Source organism: Varroa destructor, unplaced genomic scaffold (genome assembly GCF_002443255.2).
Source record: "Varroa destructor unplaced genomic scaffold, Vdes_3.0 BEIS01000005.1, whole genome shotgun sequence".
In the NCBI taxonomy this organism is placed as follows: Eukaryota; Metazoa; Arthropoda; class Arachnida; order Mesostigmata; family Varroidae; genus Varroa; species Varroa destructor.
In genome coordinates this window covers 31,087,542-31,103,580 of record NW_019211458.1, presented here as the reverse complement: position 1 = coordinate 31,103,580, position 16,039 = coordinate 31,087,542, and the positions used below count along the sequence as shown (strand labels likewise).

At 44.0% G+C, this 16,039-nt stretch overlaps 1 protein-coding gene across 7 annotated transcripts in view; it reads right to left on the bottom strand.

Moving 5' to 3' along the window:
* The window catches only part of LOC111251532 (nucleolysin TIAR-like), a 249,310-nt gene that overhangs the window by 132,671 nt on the left and 100,600 nt on the right, over positions 1-16,039 (bottom strand). For all 7 annotated transcript variants that reach the window (XM_086991128.1, XM_086991129.1, XM_022808177.2 and 4 more), the window contains 3 exons: positions 3,001-3,058; positions 1,472-1,559; positions 799-874 (listed from right to left, as the gene is read on the bottom strand). In XM_086991128.1, coding sequence (XP_086847254.1) covers positions 799-874; positions 1,472-1,559; positions 3,001-3,058 — 222 coding nt within the window. The remainder of the gene's footprint in view (positions 1-798; positions 875-1,471; positions 1,560-3,000; positions 3,059-16,039) is intronic.

The window sequence follows — 16,039 nt, the reverse complement described above, 5'->3', positions numbered from 1 at the left end:
GCTACAGTTGAATGCAGTTTTCATCAACCTCTAAAGAGGTCCCTTGGGTGGTGCGGACTCGTTGGGTTATTCCAATTATGCCCCTATCTCAGTTAGCAGCCGGTACTCACCAGCATCTTCCACAGAGTGCCCGCCATTCCGTTCTGCTTTTCTCACACGAAATAGAACATAGAGTTGTCTGCCTGACCGTACGTAAATCTATATGTCTTACAGGCCGCTTCTTTGGCTAATAGCAGCGGCAGAGGGTAGGATCTGCCGACCTCCCATGATTCTTCCTTGGGTCCCATTAAAAAGGCTAGCGGCTTGATGGTCATTTCGTTGCTTAGTCCCTGTTCCCTCAATACTGCAGACGGAAAACAAGACAGACAACCGGACGAAGAACCCATTTACATCGCTAATCATCATGGAGCTCCTGCAGTCATGAAGACCATCATATCATCAAGATGATAGTCAGGTTACGGTCAAAAAGTATGCACCACGCTTGAGGGAGACAGATGGACAAAGTAACCTAACGGAGCACTACAGAACTGTATAACTGTAGGCAAGAGGAAATACACAGGGGCGGGAACCGACCAAGTGCGTATATGCCAGTTAGTTTTGCGAAATTAAAGAGTCATTCGGGCGGGCGTTCTAGAGGCAACCATTAGCGCTATGAACTCGAAACGATGAAAGGGTGCGAACGAGTTGACTGTTGCGTGGCGCAATGGCCTTAGGAATGGTGACCAGACGCTTGGTTAACAGAATAGTAAAGGATGGAACTATTAAGTAGGACAAAGAACGCGAAATCTTCAAGCATACCTGTTTTCTCAGGAATGAAACGAATCCGTATCCCTTTGATTTCTGCGTCTGCGGATCACGAACAACTCGACAGTCCCTGTAATATAGCGGATTGTTAATTGGACGGAAGTTGGTAAATATCATTGCGAAACACCCTGCCTTTCCAATAGACTGGGAACAATACCATTAGCCATAATCACTACTTTTATTATATAGCTCATTTGGCCGTATCATTTTAATAAATTATTTTCTATTGGCTTCTGTATGAGCTAAATCAAAGTAATTCACCCGAAAGAAAACAGTTTTTGTGTGCGTGAACAGGTTCAGGAGCAAAACAAGCAACGGAACGCTTTTCGGTACCATTCCTTTCAAAAACGTGATAGCAAAGTCTATGCTCTGACATGTTTGCGATAAGGTATACTCGTCTATTCACTAAATGCAATCTAAACAATGTTCAAAAACCACATGTAGCTATGTATATGCGGTACGTTAAAGTTCCCTTGTTTCGGCTGCAGTGCGGCAAGGACGCTCCAAACTCCGCATACTCTTACGTTCTATCCACCAATTGCAAAGAATGCACACGCCAGAAATGTACGTTGTTTAATACTGCTTGCTTAAGACTTCACTTTTAGCCTATGCTACCTACAGTGTGAACAAAGCGTAATATCAGAATTTACGTGACGTTGAAACTTACGAGATCTCTCCGAACGGAGTAAAAGCTTCTCTGAGCTGCTGCGTTTCAACATCTGAACTCAGATCGCCAACAAAGATGTGGAAGTGCTCTGAAAAGATATTGAAATCATGTTAACGCTACATTGGTGATACAATAATATGACAGTAGTAAGATAAAAATAATAATAATTATTATTATAAATAATAAAATTGCCATGCTAAAAGCTAGCTATCGTAATCGTAACCTAATAAATAAAAAAATTAAACGGTTGTTAGAATTGTTTTTAAAACACCGCTGACACGTCAGGACATGCGAATTTCCTAAACATTTCTAAGTACTTTTTTGTTTTCTTTTAATATAAAGACCTAGATAAAAATATGGATTATCTAATGATACCTCTCTGTAAACAACAACGGTATCATAGCTCGGTACAAATTCAGTTTTTACTTTACCTCTAAATTAAATTTGCTTTTATCCACTGACTACACACAGAAACAATTAATTACAACGAATGTATGTATGTTTTCTATTGTTTGGACACTACGTCTATATAGAATATGAATGAAAAATGTTCGCGCAATTTTGCAAAAAAACATCACAATCAATAGTTTGTTTTCAAAACATACCACGGGCCCATAATAATCTAACTGTTCTTAGTAAACTAAAAAAAAGCTTCAGGTTAACGATTTTAATCACCATAAATGGGCAGTACCTAAGATTTCCTCAGAGCTGGATGGATATTGTACTTAGATAACACAGATTTTCAGCTTTCTTCTAACACATAGTGAAGAAATACCACACCTCGTTTACTCAATAGAACATTTCGAGGGTTATTTTTGGCGCCGCCGGCGTTGAGCATTACTTCAGAGTTGTAGCTTCGAGTATGATCGGTAACAGATTAAAGTGCTCTTATTTACCATAGATTAGGTAGCTGTCAGTTATGAAGTAGCCAAGCGGGTGAATCGTGGTAAAAGATAACAACAAACTTGCACAAGCCGTTTACGCCTGATCTATTTCACTTATTAAATATAAGCCCAAAAGTGAAACATGTTTCAGTATCCTGAAAGTCACTGGCGTTTACAGAGCTTCTTTCAGAAAGCATCTTTTAACCTTCTGAAAACGTCAGACTCTGGACGATTTAATATGTCCTTAAGTGCCTCTCTGTGTTTCGAATTTTACGTCTTGTATTGCCTAAAGAGTTGGACCTTCTCTCAGACGGCTGGCTCCCAGCACAAAATGAACCGTGCGTCTAAGCCCGGGTTCGAAAGCAGAACTCTAGTGGATGCATAACTTCAGTAAAAATAATTCATTAAGCCTATACATATCTACGAGTATATAATAAATAATAAAAGAAAATACTAATAAATAAATATAAGGCATAAACCAACATCGTAAGGTGGCGTGCTGGCCTGAATCTTTTTTTCTGTTCTTCGTCGTTCTTTTTGCCATTGTCTGCTTCGTAAAATCAATCCTGACGCAAAACACTACACGTACACGTTTAAAGTCCTGATCCTACAACGAGTTGGTGATGAAATATGGGAAACACTTACTGTTGGTGTCCTGTTTCGTCGATCCTGCCGGCGAATTATTCCAGTTACCCTTCATCTCCTGAAATCGAGTAGACAAGCATAATAGAATGAGCTTGCGTAGGTCGCACTTATCCAGTGCCACATAAAAACAAATCAACATATAAGTGAACGTGACATTCAAGATCGTTTGGAATAACAAGCATTTGAAATCGACGCCGTTTTATAAAGCGATTAAAACAAGCTCAGCCAGTGGAAGAAAGGTCCAACCTATATCGGCCAGGTGTTCAGGTGTGATCAGAGGTTATTATGTTGGCTTACTTTCACCCTTCCTTATTTTTCAGCACACCGCGCCGCATTAAGCTCATTTCACGTCGTCGAGGTTCTTGAGCATGGACACCATTCTAATGCATATACGACACGCAATATGTAACGAAAACATCCAAACAAGAGGGTACTGCTCGCCATTGCAGCTGTTCAGTTCTCATCGCCAATTACCCTATCGCCTGTCTGTTCAATGAGGAGACTCGTGTGAGGTTCACTGTACTTCGCAATTTTAGTTGAGCAGTTCAGTTGAGGTACGCAAGTAACCGGATGAAAGACCAGAAATTTGGTCGAATAGCTGATCTACTCTTGTGGCCGAAAGCTGTAGTTGCCTGGGGTTGGCCTGGCGCTCCGCAGCCAGTCTTTATTCTCAGGTTTCCCGCAATTATGAAATTCGCTGCAAAACACGTCAGGTTGTCGTAGGTTGGTTTGAGCTTTCGCTATTACCGTTACTCCTATCCGTGCCCTGCCAGTTATCGTAGCTCTATCGTTTCGTCTACCTGTCGTTTCAAACTGATTCCATGGAAAATCCTGCAGAATTTTAGGGGGCTTCACTAGAAGACAGCGCCACGGATAAAAACGTAGTTACAAACTATGCGAATAAGGAGACAGCTGTCGGGATCGATCTTCTTTCGTGGACTCCTCATTACCTAAAAAGGGCGTCCGTAGAAATAACGTAGCAGGACCTATAGGGAAGCGTAATCGGCCAAATAACTCAGAGCTGAGCCGGAACCAAGCTAAAGGACCAACGACAAGCTGTTGCCCCTTGAACGGGGGAAGAATCAACAGCAGCTGCTTGCTGCTTCTGCATCGCTGCATCGTTCTACGTCTTCTTGTTATTGTCGGTGCTGCTACCCAACGATAACGAACGTAACCGAACTCTCGCATCACGGAGCCAAACTACTGAGTGGATAGCGGGCAAACAGCGGTGAATCTGCCAGGTGGAGACACAAGCGCCGACTAGTCGGTCGACCAAGTGGATGCACGAAGTGCTTGGCCAGGTGAAGGGGACCAGTGTATCAGGTCAAGGGAAGTTTCGCCCACGACCAATCACAGTGTCAGAACGTTCTACTTGGAAGTGGCAGGAGTAATAGCTGACAACAAGTGCAACTCCGTCGATTGGATCACTTGCCAGCATAGTACCGCCATCGGGTTCTCGATGGTTGCATTTCGTCTGAGTGTTTGTTTTCCAATCCCATACCCCATATTCTCGCGTAAGCGCGAATCGAAATAAGCAGGCGGCGGTCCTGTTGTCCTCAGGAACGAGTTGATTATCTGCCTCTAATAGTCAAGGATATTAGTAGATGAACAAACAGGACATCTACCTAGAAGCTATAGGCGAGCAGTCGTGTTAGAAAGCTCTTATTTCGCGAGAACTTGCTCTAACGATTAAGCTATAATGTGTCGGGACATAAGGACGATTATGATTTGGCAGTATCTGTTGATATTTTTAATTTATGATTGAGTAGCAGATTGTTCTCTAGATCTACGTCTAGCATATTCTGTCTACTGACTTTCTTAGATAACGGTAAAAGTGGCCTGGCGACTGGCTAATAATAGTGGAAGTATACAAGTCTGCAAATCGCGTGGTTTTGTTTCTAGTGATATAAGCTCGGATTTTATATAAATTTGAGTAAAATAAAATACTCAGTTATTTTCGTATTTTCGTCAAATCCACGTATATGCCATTCACCCTAAATAATAAGAAATAGAGTAAACAAACTTGATGTTAAATATCTCCTCGATATAAGGTTTTTTTCGATATTAAATCGACACGGCTAGGGCGAACTAGATTAAGCTTTACGTATTACGTCCGATTCCATTTATTGTGTTGAGCGTTACGCCAATCATGAGTTCTTCCCGGAAACCTAATAGGCTGTCGTACCATCACCACACCGTTGTACGTTCTTTTTGTCGCTTTATCCGGACCGCTGCGTGTGAGTGAGTCATTATGAGCCGTTCTAACCGCCAGATCCCACCTCAGCGATAATGCATATCATTGCAGAACCCCAACGTCAGCATTTTTTAGTGCTCTCAAAGAAGCGAATTTACTTTTATGAGCTTCCTGAACAACCAGACTCGTATACACCGGGTGCCTCTGTCGATAAACCTCCTTATACTTGAAACGGCAGTAGACCAATAATTAAACGCTATGGTACTGCCGCGAAATATAAAGTGCTCTTCATACGTTTTTCGTGCTATTGTTTGGTTTGGGAAAAGTAAAATGAGCCGTAAGAGCAGGCATGGTTTATTTCTTCGATGGTATAATCTCCAGAAAATCTCTGAACCGATAAGACAAATGAGAGTTTACTGACTTCATAAAAAGCTAGACATAATGAAGATATCGAGAATGTTTGTCTACGATATCGAAACAATGTTATTCTTCCAAAAGGGACAAACAAACGCATCGTTAGAATTGACGTAAGTTACCGTTCCGACCTATTTATTGCCCCAAAAGTGGGAAATAGACCCACATATTTACGTTGGCTTCATAGGCTTACTGTAAAGCATATAGGGAGTCGTTAATACTACCACTCTACTCACTCTATTAAATATAATCAGCTACTCAGACATTAACGGATAGTAGCGGTTCAGTCCATTCTTTTACGTATATGAATCGTTTTGTGCTATATGGACTACATACACTAGGGCACTACATTCAACATAGATGTACTGTTTATTAGAATACGTAATCTTTCCGCTCGAGCGCCGCGTCATGAATAGCATCATAGTTTAGCCGGCCCCATCAGTCAGGTAATTTCTAAAAGATGTACAAATTTACCTGCTATCATCATTACTCCGTTTGTGAGCACTGTTTACTTAAAGTCAGTATTAAAAATTCAACTTCCCTTAGTTTTCTCGTGTGGCCTTTCTATCGGTGGTGTTGCCAACGGCATTCGAATTGGTTTTGCAAGGCAGCCAAATGCTATACGAGCAAGTGATTGTACTAACCTCTGAACAGCATTGATACTGGTAACTGCTTTTGCAGCAGATTCAAGTTAGCCAGGGTGTTAAGGGTGGAAACCTGCGGTGTACAAGCTTACATGGTAAATAAGAGCTATAGGCCTCTATCCAATCCAGGCTTTTCCTATCCCCAATAGACTTTTAGCACCTGGCCACCCGTCCAGCTTGTTACTAACTCTCCGCAGGTTTGCCACATACCTTATTAGGAAAAGTATTGACAGTTGCTAACGATTGCATTTGCAAAGCAGTCCAGGTTCGCTTTAGAGCAGCAGGCAGAGTCTGCTTGGACACGATATTCCAACGTAAGTACATTGTTGCAGTTGTTCCAAAAATACCGAAAATGAGAGAGACAAAGCGCATACTGCACGAAAAAGCAATACGAGAGCCACTACAGCTGCGGCCTAGACTACAGCTACGACCTGTGCCACCCATTGCATGGACATATTATTACGGGTCTCAACCCTGGTACCCTGGAGACTACGATGACGGGCTCAGTTAATCGTTGCTGCCGCTACTACGTGAGTCAGGTGGCGCAGCCTTCACGTACATGTCGATTCCTATTTTCTCTTTTTTTTTTTCTTACGGCTTCTCCCACGGAACCTACTATAAAACGCAAGAACGCGTAGATTGGCGTATAGAATTCGGGACTGTTATTAAACAGCAAGACAACCGTGTACGCCTTAGGCCGAACAAACCCTGTGACCTTTAAGCGTGCCTTGCAGGTGAAGTGTGTGTTCGGCCAAATCTATAACATCAATAATATAAGGGTCGTTGATAAAGCAAGGCGCTTCCTTTCCTCTATTCTAATAGGTAAATATCCCAAACTTTGTTCGGCGGCAGATTCAGAACGTTTACACACGAATCTATATCCATATACCCATAGAGACTCATGGAACACGGCCATTTTTAGATATTCGGCCAACTGGTGGGTCAATTACCCCAATGCAGCAGAAGAATCGTTGAAAAGGCGCCATCTGAGGTATGCACTGAGCTCCGGTAGGTCTGAAGCAGACAGGGTTTGGTACTACGGCTTTGTTCCAGTCTAGTCCTCTCCGCTTCCTTCAATAGACGTTCCACTATGTACGAATTCCCGTTTGTTTGCTGTTACTATTATTGCTGGCCAATGCTACTATGCTTGCGGGACACTAGAACGGTTATGTCGTATGCTGCTAATACCCTTACTGCTACCCCTCAAGTTTTGCACCCGCCTCGCGTTCCGCCCTAATCCTCGTAAAAGCAGATTGCCAGACAGCTATCATATATGTCAAGTGTTCGGCTGTTCTGGACGACGTCACAAACAGACTGGTGTTCGTTTGTAGGCCAACTAGTAGTGTGGGTGCGAATAAGACAGGTATTCATGGCAAGCCAAGCATCCCCTACCGTGGCCGGCCCCATATCCCAAAATCGGGAAGCTCACGAGCGAGCTGCGTTTGTAGCGTATCGTTTTGCAACTGGACGAAGCGCTACGACACATCGCGTGTTACTACCATATCACCGCATGTTTGTTCTATCGTCGTGCCAACAACAACAACAATCGGCCATAAGATAAGCGTGCAGTAAAAACAGTAGTGGCAGTAACAGTTACAAACGTATAAGGTAACGTTAAACGAATTCATGACGTTCATGCCGGACCGTGTCGGCAACGATGCAGCAGGACGCGAGATCGACATTGTTGTATGCTCAGGTAGACATTTGCACATGGGAATACATATTGCTAATGGTGAAGGTCAGACTAGGTCGGACAGCCGAAGGGGGCTGGCGAATAGTACAAGTTTACAAAAAAGAAAAAGACAGATAGGTAATAAATTCGTTTTATTATGCATACGCATATTATAGATACATTGTAGTAGATACATAGAAGTGTCTGAGGGATTCGAAGGTTGCAGAGTTGTATAGAAACCAAGGCGATTCTGAAAGGGTTATGTGGATGAAGGAAGTATATGAAAGGATAATATAACAATCGATATTGGGTTATAGTTACGGATGATATATGACGATGTATTGAAGCTGTATGGTTACTAGCCATATTGATCGTGACCTAGAATAGGTTAAACAACAACAAATCGTTTAATAGTAATACGCGATGCCAAGATAAGCAAACTATCAACTCGTTTAACTATCTGATTTACTATTTTTGTGCAAGAAAATATGGTAATGCCTTACCGTTCCTAAGTTACCCTTATATCACAATCGTACAACACCTCCACCTCAATATTGCAGCACAAATCATCGATATACTTGGCAAAGTTTTACGGTAGCACAAAGATCCTATGAAATTTGTCACAATACTGTAGTTAGACAAAATTAAATTATGATGATTATAAAGCAGAAATATTCATTCACGTTGTCGAGGCTATTATACTGATAATAAGTGTAATATGGCTGCGGCAAAAATGGGCTCGGTGAAAAAAGCTGAGCAACCTCCAATTCAGGTTTAATTGAAAGAAACACGCACAGACTATCTGTTGTGCTAATCCCACATCTGAACATATACATAAATACAAATGTGTCCATATGCACAGTTTACCGCTATATTTGCACACGCACATAGCTACGGATATCGATAGACAAATCTATGCGAATCTGCGAGCTTCGACGCACTAGGCGGGGTAGAGATAACTTGTGGCAGATTTACCCACGGAATGTCCCGTACAAGGTAATGAATGGTCGAGGGTAATGGGATACCTACATATCTAGGCTCGGACCGGTCCGCCACCCATGTCCATAGAAGGCTCAATGAAGAGGCAACCCGAGGCCATCCGGGGGTGAACCGGGATAGCGTAGTTTGACAAACAGAACATATACAGAGTCTGTTGTGCGAGGTGGCTGCTTGTGCATGACAATGACGGCGCCAGATACGGTGGTGCATTGTGCTTGCCTCACACGGGGACACGGCAGTCGGCGGCAGCAGCGAGCGCGGAAGCAACAACGGTGCCGTGACCTCCTTGTCTCGGCGATAATGGGCGCAGTAGCTGCTTGTCGGCAAATCTCGTTCGGACGATGGCAACTGCCGTGGTAAGGATCGTGGACCAAGCAGCATTTACTATTAGGGCGACTATCAGGTATATTTACGAGCGGGGGTAGCGTGTCCTCTAGTGTTTTGAAGGCTGATGGATGGGGGATTTGGACCATAAAGGGTAAAGAAGAATGGGGCAGTACATCGTATAACGCAACGGCAGCGGATGAAGCCTACCTTGCCAGACAACGTAACTCATGAAAATGATAAAGAAAAAACCAACACGAACCGAGCAAGTTGCGCCTCAATTGTAGAGAAAATCATGATTCAAAGAGAGGTGTACACAAGGCAGGAACTTGCAAACGTGTTTTATATAGAGCTGTAAACTAGCTCGTCTAAATTTACATAATGAGTTACCGTTATCATCGTTCTGTGACTGTAGTTTAGTGAACGCGCGTAGCTGCTGCTGTTGGCTAGATCAGTTGCGAACAAATGATGTCAACAAAAAGAAGGATACGACTTGCTGGAGCAACCAATCTTAATAAAATGGCCGTCCAACATAGTCGAAAGTCAGCTTGAGTTTCTGATGTACTCTTTTTTATTCGTTCCCTTGTTGCTTACTGGACTAGTCGAAGGAAGAAATGCTGGGAAAGCCGTAACTGCCATCGTCATCTGAGAGGTTAGCCAATGCCAATAGCGACTTAATCTTACCAGTTGTGGCCTTGCAGCGGCAACGGCGGATCACAAGCTAACTATATACAACCGTTTTTCGTGGGCCGATGTTGCTGCTGAGAACTCCCCCTCGATCCCATCGTCTACTACAAACGTGCGAGAGCGACGTTTTTCTTCAAGCCAATGAATGTGCGGAGCACTCGTATAGCCTCATGCACAATGGATAAGGTTTGAATATTGCGTCGCCGGCGACGCATGCCCCGCATTTACTCAGCCATCCGACGCAGCACTTCATTCTTTTGCTCCCCTTTACTCCGTTTGCCCATTGTTTGCTTTAAGCTTTTTCTATTTTGCTTTCTCATTTAGTCCTTTGGTTTCTGTGCGCTCTCCGCGTTCCCGGCAGTAAAGCTAGGGGCCCTCTAGCCAATCCAGGATCGGCCCCCAAGTCAGTGGGTTACTTGCTTGCGTTCTACTACCCATACAGGGTACTTGGCATAAGTAGCGAAGATCACTTAGCTCAGTCAAGCCCATCATCGTAGGCATTGGGGCCTTTTCAGTGCTGCCTGCCTGTTATTGCTGCTGCCGCAGCAGTTACAGTTGACTCGGGCCAGGCGCGCACTTCACCAGCTTCCTTTGCGTGATGCCCCCCGCAGTGTGAGCTGTTCCTGCTGGTTACCGTCTCCTGTTCGCTGGCCTACTAGAAGCTTCAGAGGTGGCTAGCTGTCTCTTCAGAGTTTTGTCATCCCGTCCTCCCTTTTTGCTAGTGGCTACTAGTAAGAAACTTACTTTTATTTCGTTCCCGCTTGAGGAGTGGAACGAGTGGATGGGCTCCTGTAAGTTTGGTTACTTGGTAAGCCGCCGGTGCTGACCCGTCACTACGCTACTGCAATGACCGGTACGATGCCAAAGGAAAAGTCACTGAAGTCGCCTCTCGTGGATAGCAATCCTGGCACTGGGTAGTCGCAGTACCTCGTAGGTTCAAGCTGAATGAAATGGGTGGTAAGAGCTATGAAAGATGATGACGGGCAGGGGAGAGGAAGACAGAGGAAAAGAGAAAAAGGACCGAGATGCTAAGCAGGGGTAGTAGTAGTCAAAAATCAGGAGTCAGTCCTTCCTGCTTTTTCTTGTTCTTTAGCTTCTAACGCTATGCTACTCTATACAAGTCTACGATGTACCAAGCTACGTTACCATCATTGCCGGCTTACCACGGCATCGCGGCGCAATGACAGCCATGATGCACCAATCTGTTGTAGGATGCTCCATTGGTGGACCTCGTACGGCTTGATCTTGCCTTCGTTCGTATATTGATGCTATCGTACTACCAAAACGACTCACCATCACCACTGTCGTCGTCGTCGTCATCTTCGTAAACATATTTGCTGATACCCCTACAGTTGCCCTTACTGTCGACGCCCGTACCTACAGCTACGGTATAGCCTGGTATTTTATCCCACGACATGGCAAAGTAGTCGACTGATTCTCTAACATGGCGTAGTTATTCACAGTGATAGAGTGCAACATCAACACCTTCTTCGTTTCGACTGCTGATCATGCTGATAGTGGCGCTGCGACAGCCAAAAGACCTGTGACTATTACGATGACCATCAGAGGCAGCACCACCGCTGACAGCTAGCTTTTAGATATAGTCGACGCCTGACGCAGTTCTTGCTACGTTTTCACGACTAGACTAAACCCTGTCGTTTTCTTGGTGGTCTACTAAGGGAATAGGGATGCGCGTTTCTCTCTTCAGCTGCAGCAAATCTCGCCCCGCTCTCTTTAATTTTTACGTCGTATGTAACTAACATAGCAGAGACACGTGTCGCCGAAGCGTCTTGTATACAGCAGCCCTATCCAGCGCTATACAAGCTACACGATGCTGTTGACAGTATTATGCATACAATAGAATGTACATGTTTATGATCGACCTGGCCTCTGCTCTTAGATATCGTAAACTTTGTAACTAAATATTTTCTTGGTACTATTGGTGATAGCGTGCTACTAGTCTGACACGAGACTGACCTAACCTGTGGTCGGATATAGAAGTTCTAGTTGTTGTTATTGTTGATGTCGGTAGGTGTTAAAGGAAGTGCCCCCGGGGCACCAAGTAACGTCAACGAAACTCTACTAAACCATACAGCAAGAAGCAAAGCACCCGGCCAGGCGAATGGCAGGCAATATGGGCGACACAACATCTATCTGGCCAGGCAAACAAAACCTACTGTAGTGCATCCGAAGTTCAACTCTTCTCCCGTATCAGCTCTACCGTTTTGAGACGAAATTTGTTTAGCTATGCGACAACATCCTCCAGGTATGTCCTGCGCACGTGCTGCACCATGTAGTTCACAGCCATTCATGGTCCAGATACGCGGGTTATCTCACGTCATAGTCCGTTTGACTTCGCGGCATGATGTTGGCTTTCGCTCGGTCGTTAGCCTGTCCCGGTTTTTCTATTATAAACGCCTCCAGCCGGTAGCAGCTGGTCTATACACTAGGTGATAGCACGTGGGTACTAGGGAGAATAGCTACATTGTATAAAAATTTTTTTTTCGCGTCGAAACAGTGTTAAGCACTGACCCAGGGCAAAAAGCTAACAGTTGGACAGAAGGGTGAAGGGACGGATACTACGCTTAGAAAGCGTTGTGCTAGCCACTTTTCTATCGTTTTTTCTGTTCTTTTTGTTAATGTTGTTTTCACTGGGTCCTACCTTTATTTATCTCGACATGACGGGTACACACTAAGAAGGCCGTAAAGAAGCTAAAGTACGTTGCTCGAAATACCGTATAAGAGCCATAGCCAGTGTAACCTTGTCGTTGGCTCTGCTGGGCACATGCTTTGTCTACCAGGCCAGCCATTTCAGCAAGTCAGCCAGCCCGTTGCCTCGCGACGTCACAGTTCCACAAAGGAGTCTAGTTATTGCTAGTGGCAGCAGTGGTAGCTACTGCAAAGGTGCCTTCCGCTGTTACTGCCGCCGCAGGCGTATCGTTCGCTTAATTTGGATTTATATGGTGCAGTAATTCAAAATAGTGTGGAGGGTCGGACAAACCGACTGCAAAGCGACTTAGCGGACGAATAACAAGAGGGCTGCAGTAGCAGGAATCTGGCTCGCCGGCTGACGATAGCGGCCTCAGCAGTGGCTGTGCCTGTTTTTGCTTGATTTCCAGCGGCACTAGTGCTGCTGCTGCTGTCCCTTGAGAGTGCGACGACGTATCTCCTTACGATCCTCGACGGCAGACTCAACTACCCAATCCTGTTTGTCGACCACGGGTAGCCAGTCGGTCGCCCGCTGCTAAAGCTTCGTCGTCGTATCCCGCGCGTGGGCATATTAGCTACACGGTTACCGAACCGCAGAGAGAAACCTATAGTCTAGATAACAGTATGCTCACAAACACAGCGGCATGTTTAGGTCGGTGCAACTATTTCTAGGTCTGCTTTCTGCTGGCACTACTTTTACGAATCTAAATCATTCTAGTCCAGTATTACTAGATGCCCTCATGCATATGTTGGGCACGAAGGCAATTTAGTTTACATAATTGGAAATTTACGCCGGTCCTCATACACTCGGCTAGACGAGTTGCATTTCTAGATTACGATGCGTAGTGAAATAAGCTTACTAAGTCGTCTAATATCCGCCAGCAACACGTAACATGTGCGACTAATTAAACGTTTTAATTGCTTCATGAAGTGTCCACGAAACGCTGAAGTACAGATGTTAACAAAGTGTGCACCATACTTTTTTACGGGCTATTTTTCTCAGGGATGGTTCACTACGCTCTAAATCTCAACTATCACTTAGCTGTACTTACTAATTAGAAAGTGCAAATAGTAAATAAAGTTCATAAAAATTATGAATTTTGGTTAACTTTCTAATGGTATCAACTTGATAAAACGTTTGCTACTAACGATGGCTTGAAACCGGCACTTCGTTTCGAAAGGAATATAGCACTCTATTCTGTGTCAACTCCTTGACAAGTGTGATTGTGTGCTTAACGCCGGCGTTCGGCGCACTTGCCTTTTCCGTTTTCAGCTTTTGGTTTGGAAAAGATCCCACTGGGGCCAACTGGGCCAAGACGAAGGTCATGCGAAATAAGAAGCGAAAAAAGACTGGCAAGTAGAACGATGCGTAGGGATAACTGCCACTACGAGAGCTGCCTTTGACACAACGTTATTATAGGGTCTGTGCTAAAAGTAAATGTTGCGCAGGGCAGGAACATTCTTTTTTTCTAGAATTAAGGTCAACTTGAAGTTTCATGTTATCAAATATCTGGGCGCTTAGTCCGTATGAATTCGTATGCGTTTAACATAGAGAGCTCAAACATAAGCCAATGCTAATGGTTCTCCACTGTAGTAAATGGAGGTGTCCAATGAAGCACCCGTGGCAGGCAAGCTCTACATCTACACCGGACTCCGTAACATAGACACCAGGGATGTTGCCTAATAAAATATATTTTGCATATCGAAACGTACCCTTATATGTATCGAAACAAAAAGTATTGTCCAACATATGGTATTTGCGCTGTCATTCATTCCCACAGTTCTAGACAGCAGGCAGAAAGGGGCGGGTGAGGGACGCCGTAATCCATATATTATTAAGGGATATTTTCCTGTAGCGCAAATGATAGGTATTGGATATTACATTCAATTTTGTCAAGGGAATACCGTTTCAGAGAAGAAGAAAACCTTGGTTAGAGCTGCTTAAACCTATTTCATCCTATGTATTCTGCTAGTGATCTGTAAGATACATTTCCTTTCAATGTTCCAATTAAAATCAATTTAACAGGCGTGTCGCAGCCTGCTTCAGCGAAAGTAGACCACTTTTTTAATTTTTCTTTAGTCTTTATTTTAAATTAACGGTAGATCGGAATGGCAAATGGGTAACGCTGTGTGTGTGATTCGGATCGTCACGTGAGTGTGGCAACAATGCTGGGACTAAGACACATCGACTGGGTTGAGCTTCTCCTCAGTGCCTCTGCTCTGCAAGAGAATGTTCTTCAACATTGATCAAATGGATCTTCATTTCAAGATTTGTATGCTTTGTCGCCGTCTCACTTCACTTCGTTCCACAAGGCATCTAACGTGTTCGTTTAAAGATTAGTATAGGCTTGGTTAAAGTGGCTTCATAGGCGCACTGCCTTGTACTTGTTCAGGACATCGCGTGAGTCATCGTTTTTCAGTTTGAAAACGTCTGGTATTTTGCTACTATTTGGTGAAGAATAGCAAATTGGTGAAGAACGAAGAAGCTCTAACGTAGGGCCTCCAATTGATACTCAAGCCAGCAAACGGTCCTTGCGCTTCATTCAAACGTTTGCTTCTTTATTCGATTCTGAACTAGTCGATGGGATAAGTAGACTTCACGCATGCTATAGAAAGAGCGCAGAATGAAGATGGCAGAACGATGCGTGCGAAATTTACAATCGACGCGCGAATGAGGCAGCATTCAATTTTGCTCATTGGATATGCGGCTGCTAGCAAAACGAATCAATCCCTCAGAGTTTCTAAAATTTTCAATCGCAGTAAAATGTACTGGAAATCACATACAACAAATCTTCAATTGCAACCGCATTGAGCGCGTCCCGATCGAGTTATACTGATACTTACGTTTTGATTAGATCGAACGCAGCTCGCTAACGTGTGATATCCAGCTACCAACAACCCCACCTTTACCAATCAAGTACGAATATAACGCGTTCCGTCACCGTCGAGCATCAACGCTTTTCATTAAACTACAGCCAATAGAGGCGTTGTTCTCAATCAAATTCTCATATGCATCCTTTATTTCTACCACCAACCGAACTCAGGAGCGCCGCTCACTGCACAGTCATGCCATTCAACGTAATATCGAGAAATAGAGCGGCTACGGTCGCGACAAATTGCCGCCGCCGCATTTCGAAGTACATATACAGCTGTACATATATATATATATATATATATCCGTATACGGATATGTATACATATGGACTGTATGGATATAGTCATTGTGTACGGGAATAGACTTATTATACAAACCCTTGCGTCGCCCGAATTTTTTGTGCTCTTACTCCGCACAGGCCCATAATCGCCAGATCGCTCTAACTCGTAGAGTGCACCCGATCTGTCGTTTACTTTCTGCCCCTTTATAGCTTCTTCATTACTTCATAGTTGCACTGCCAA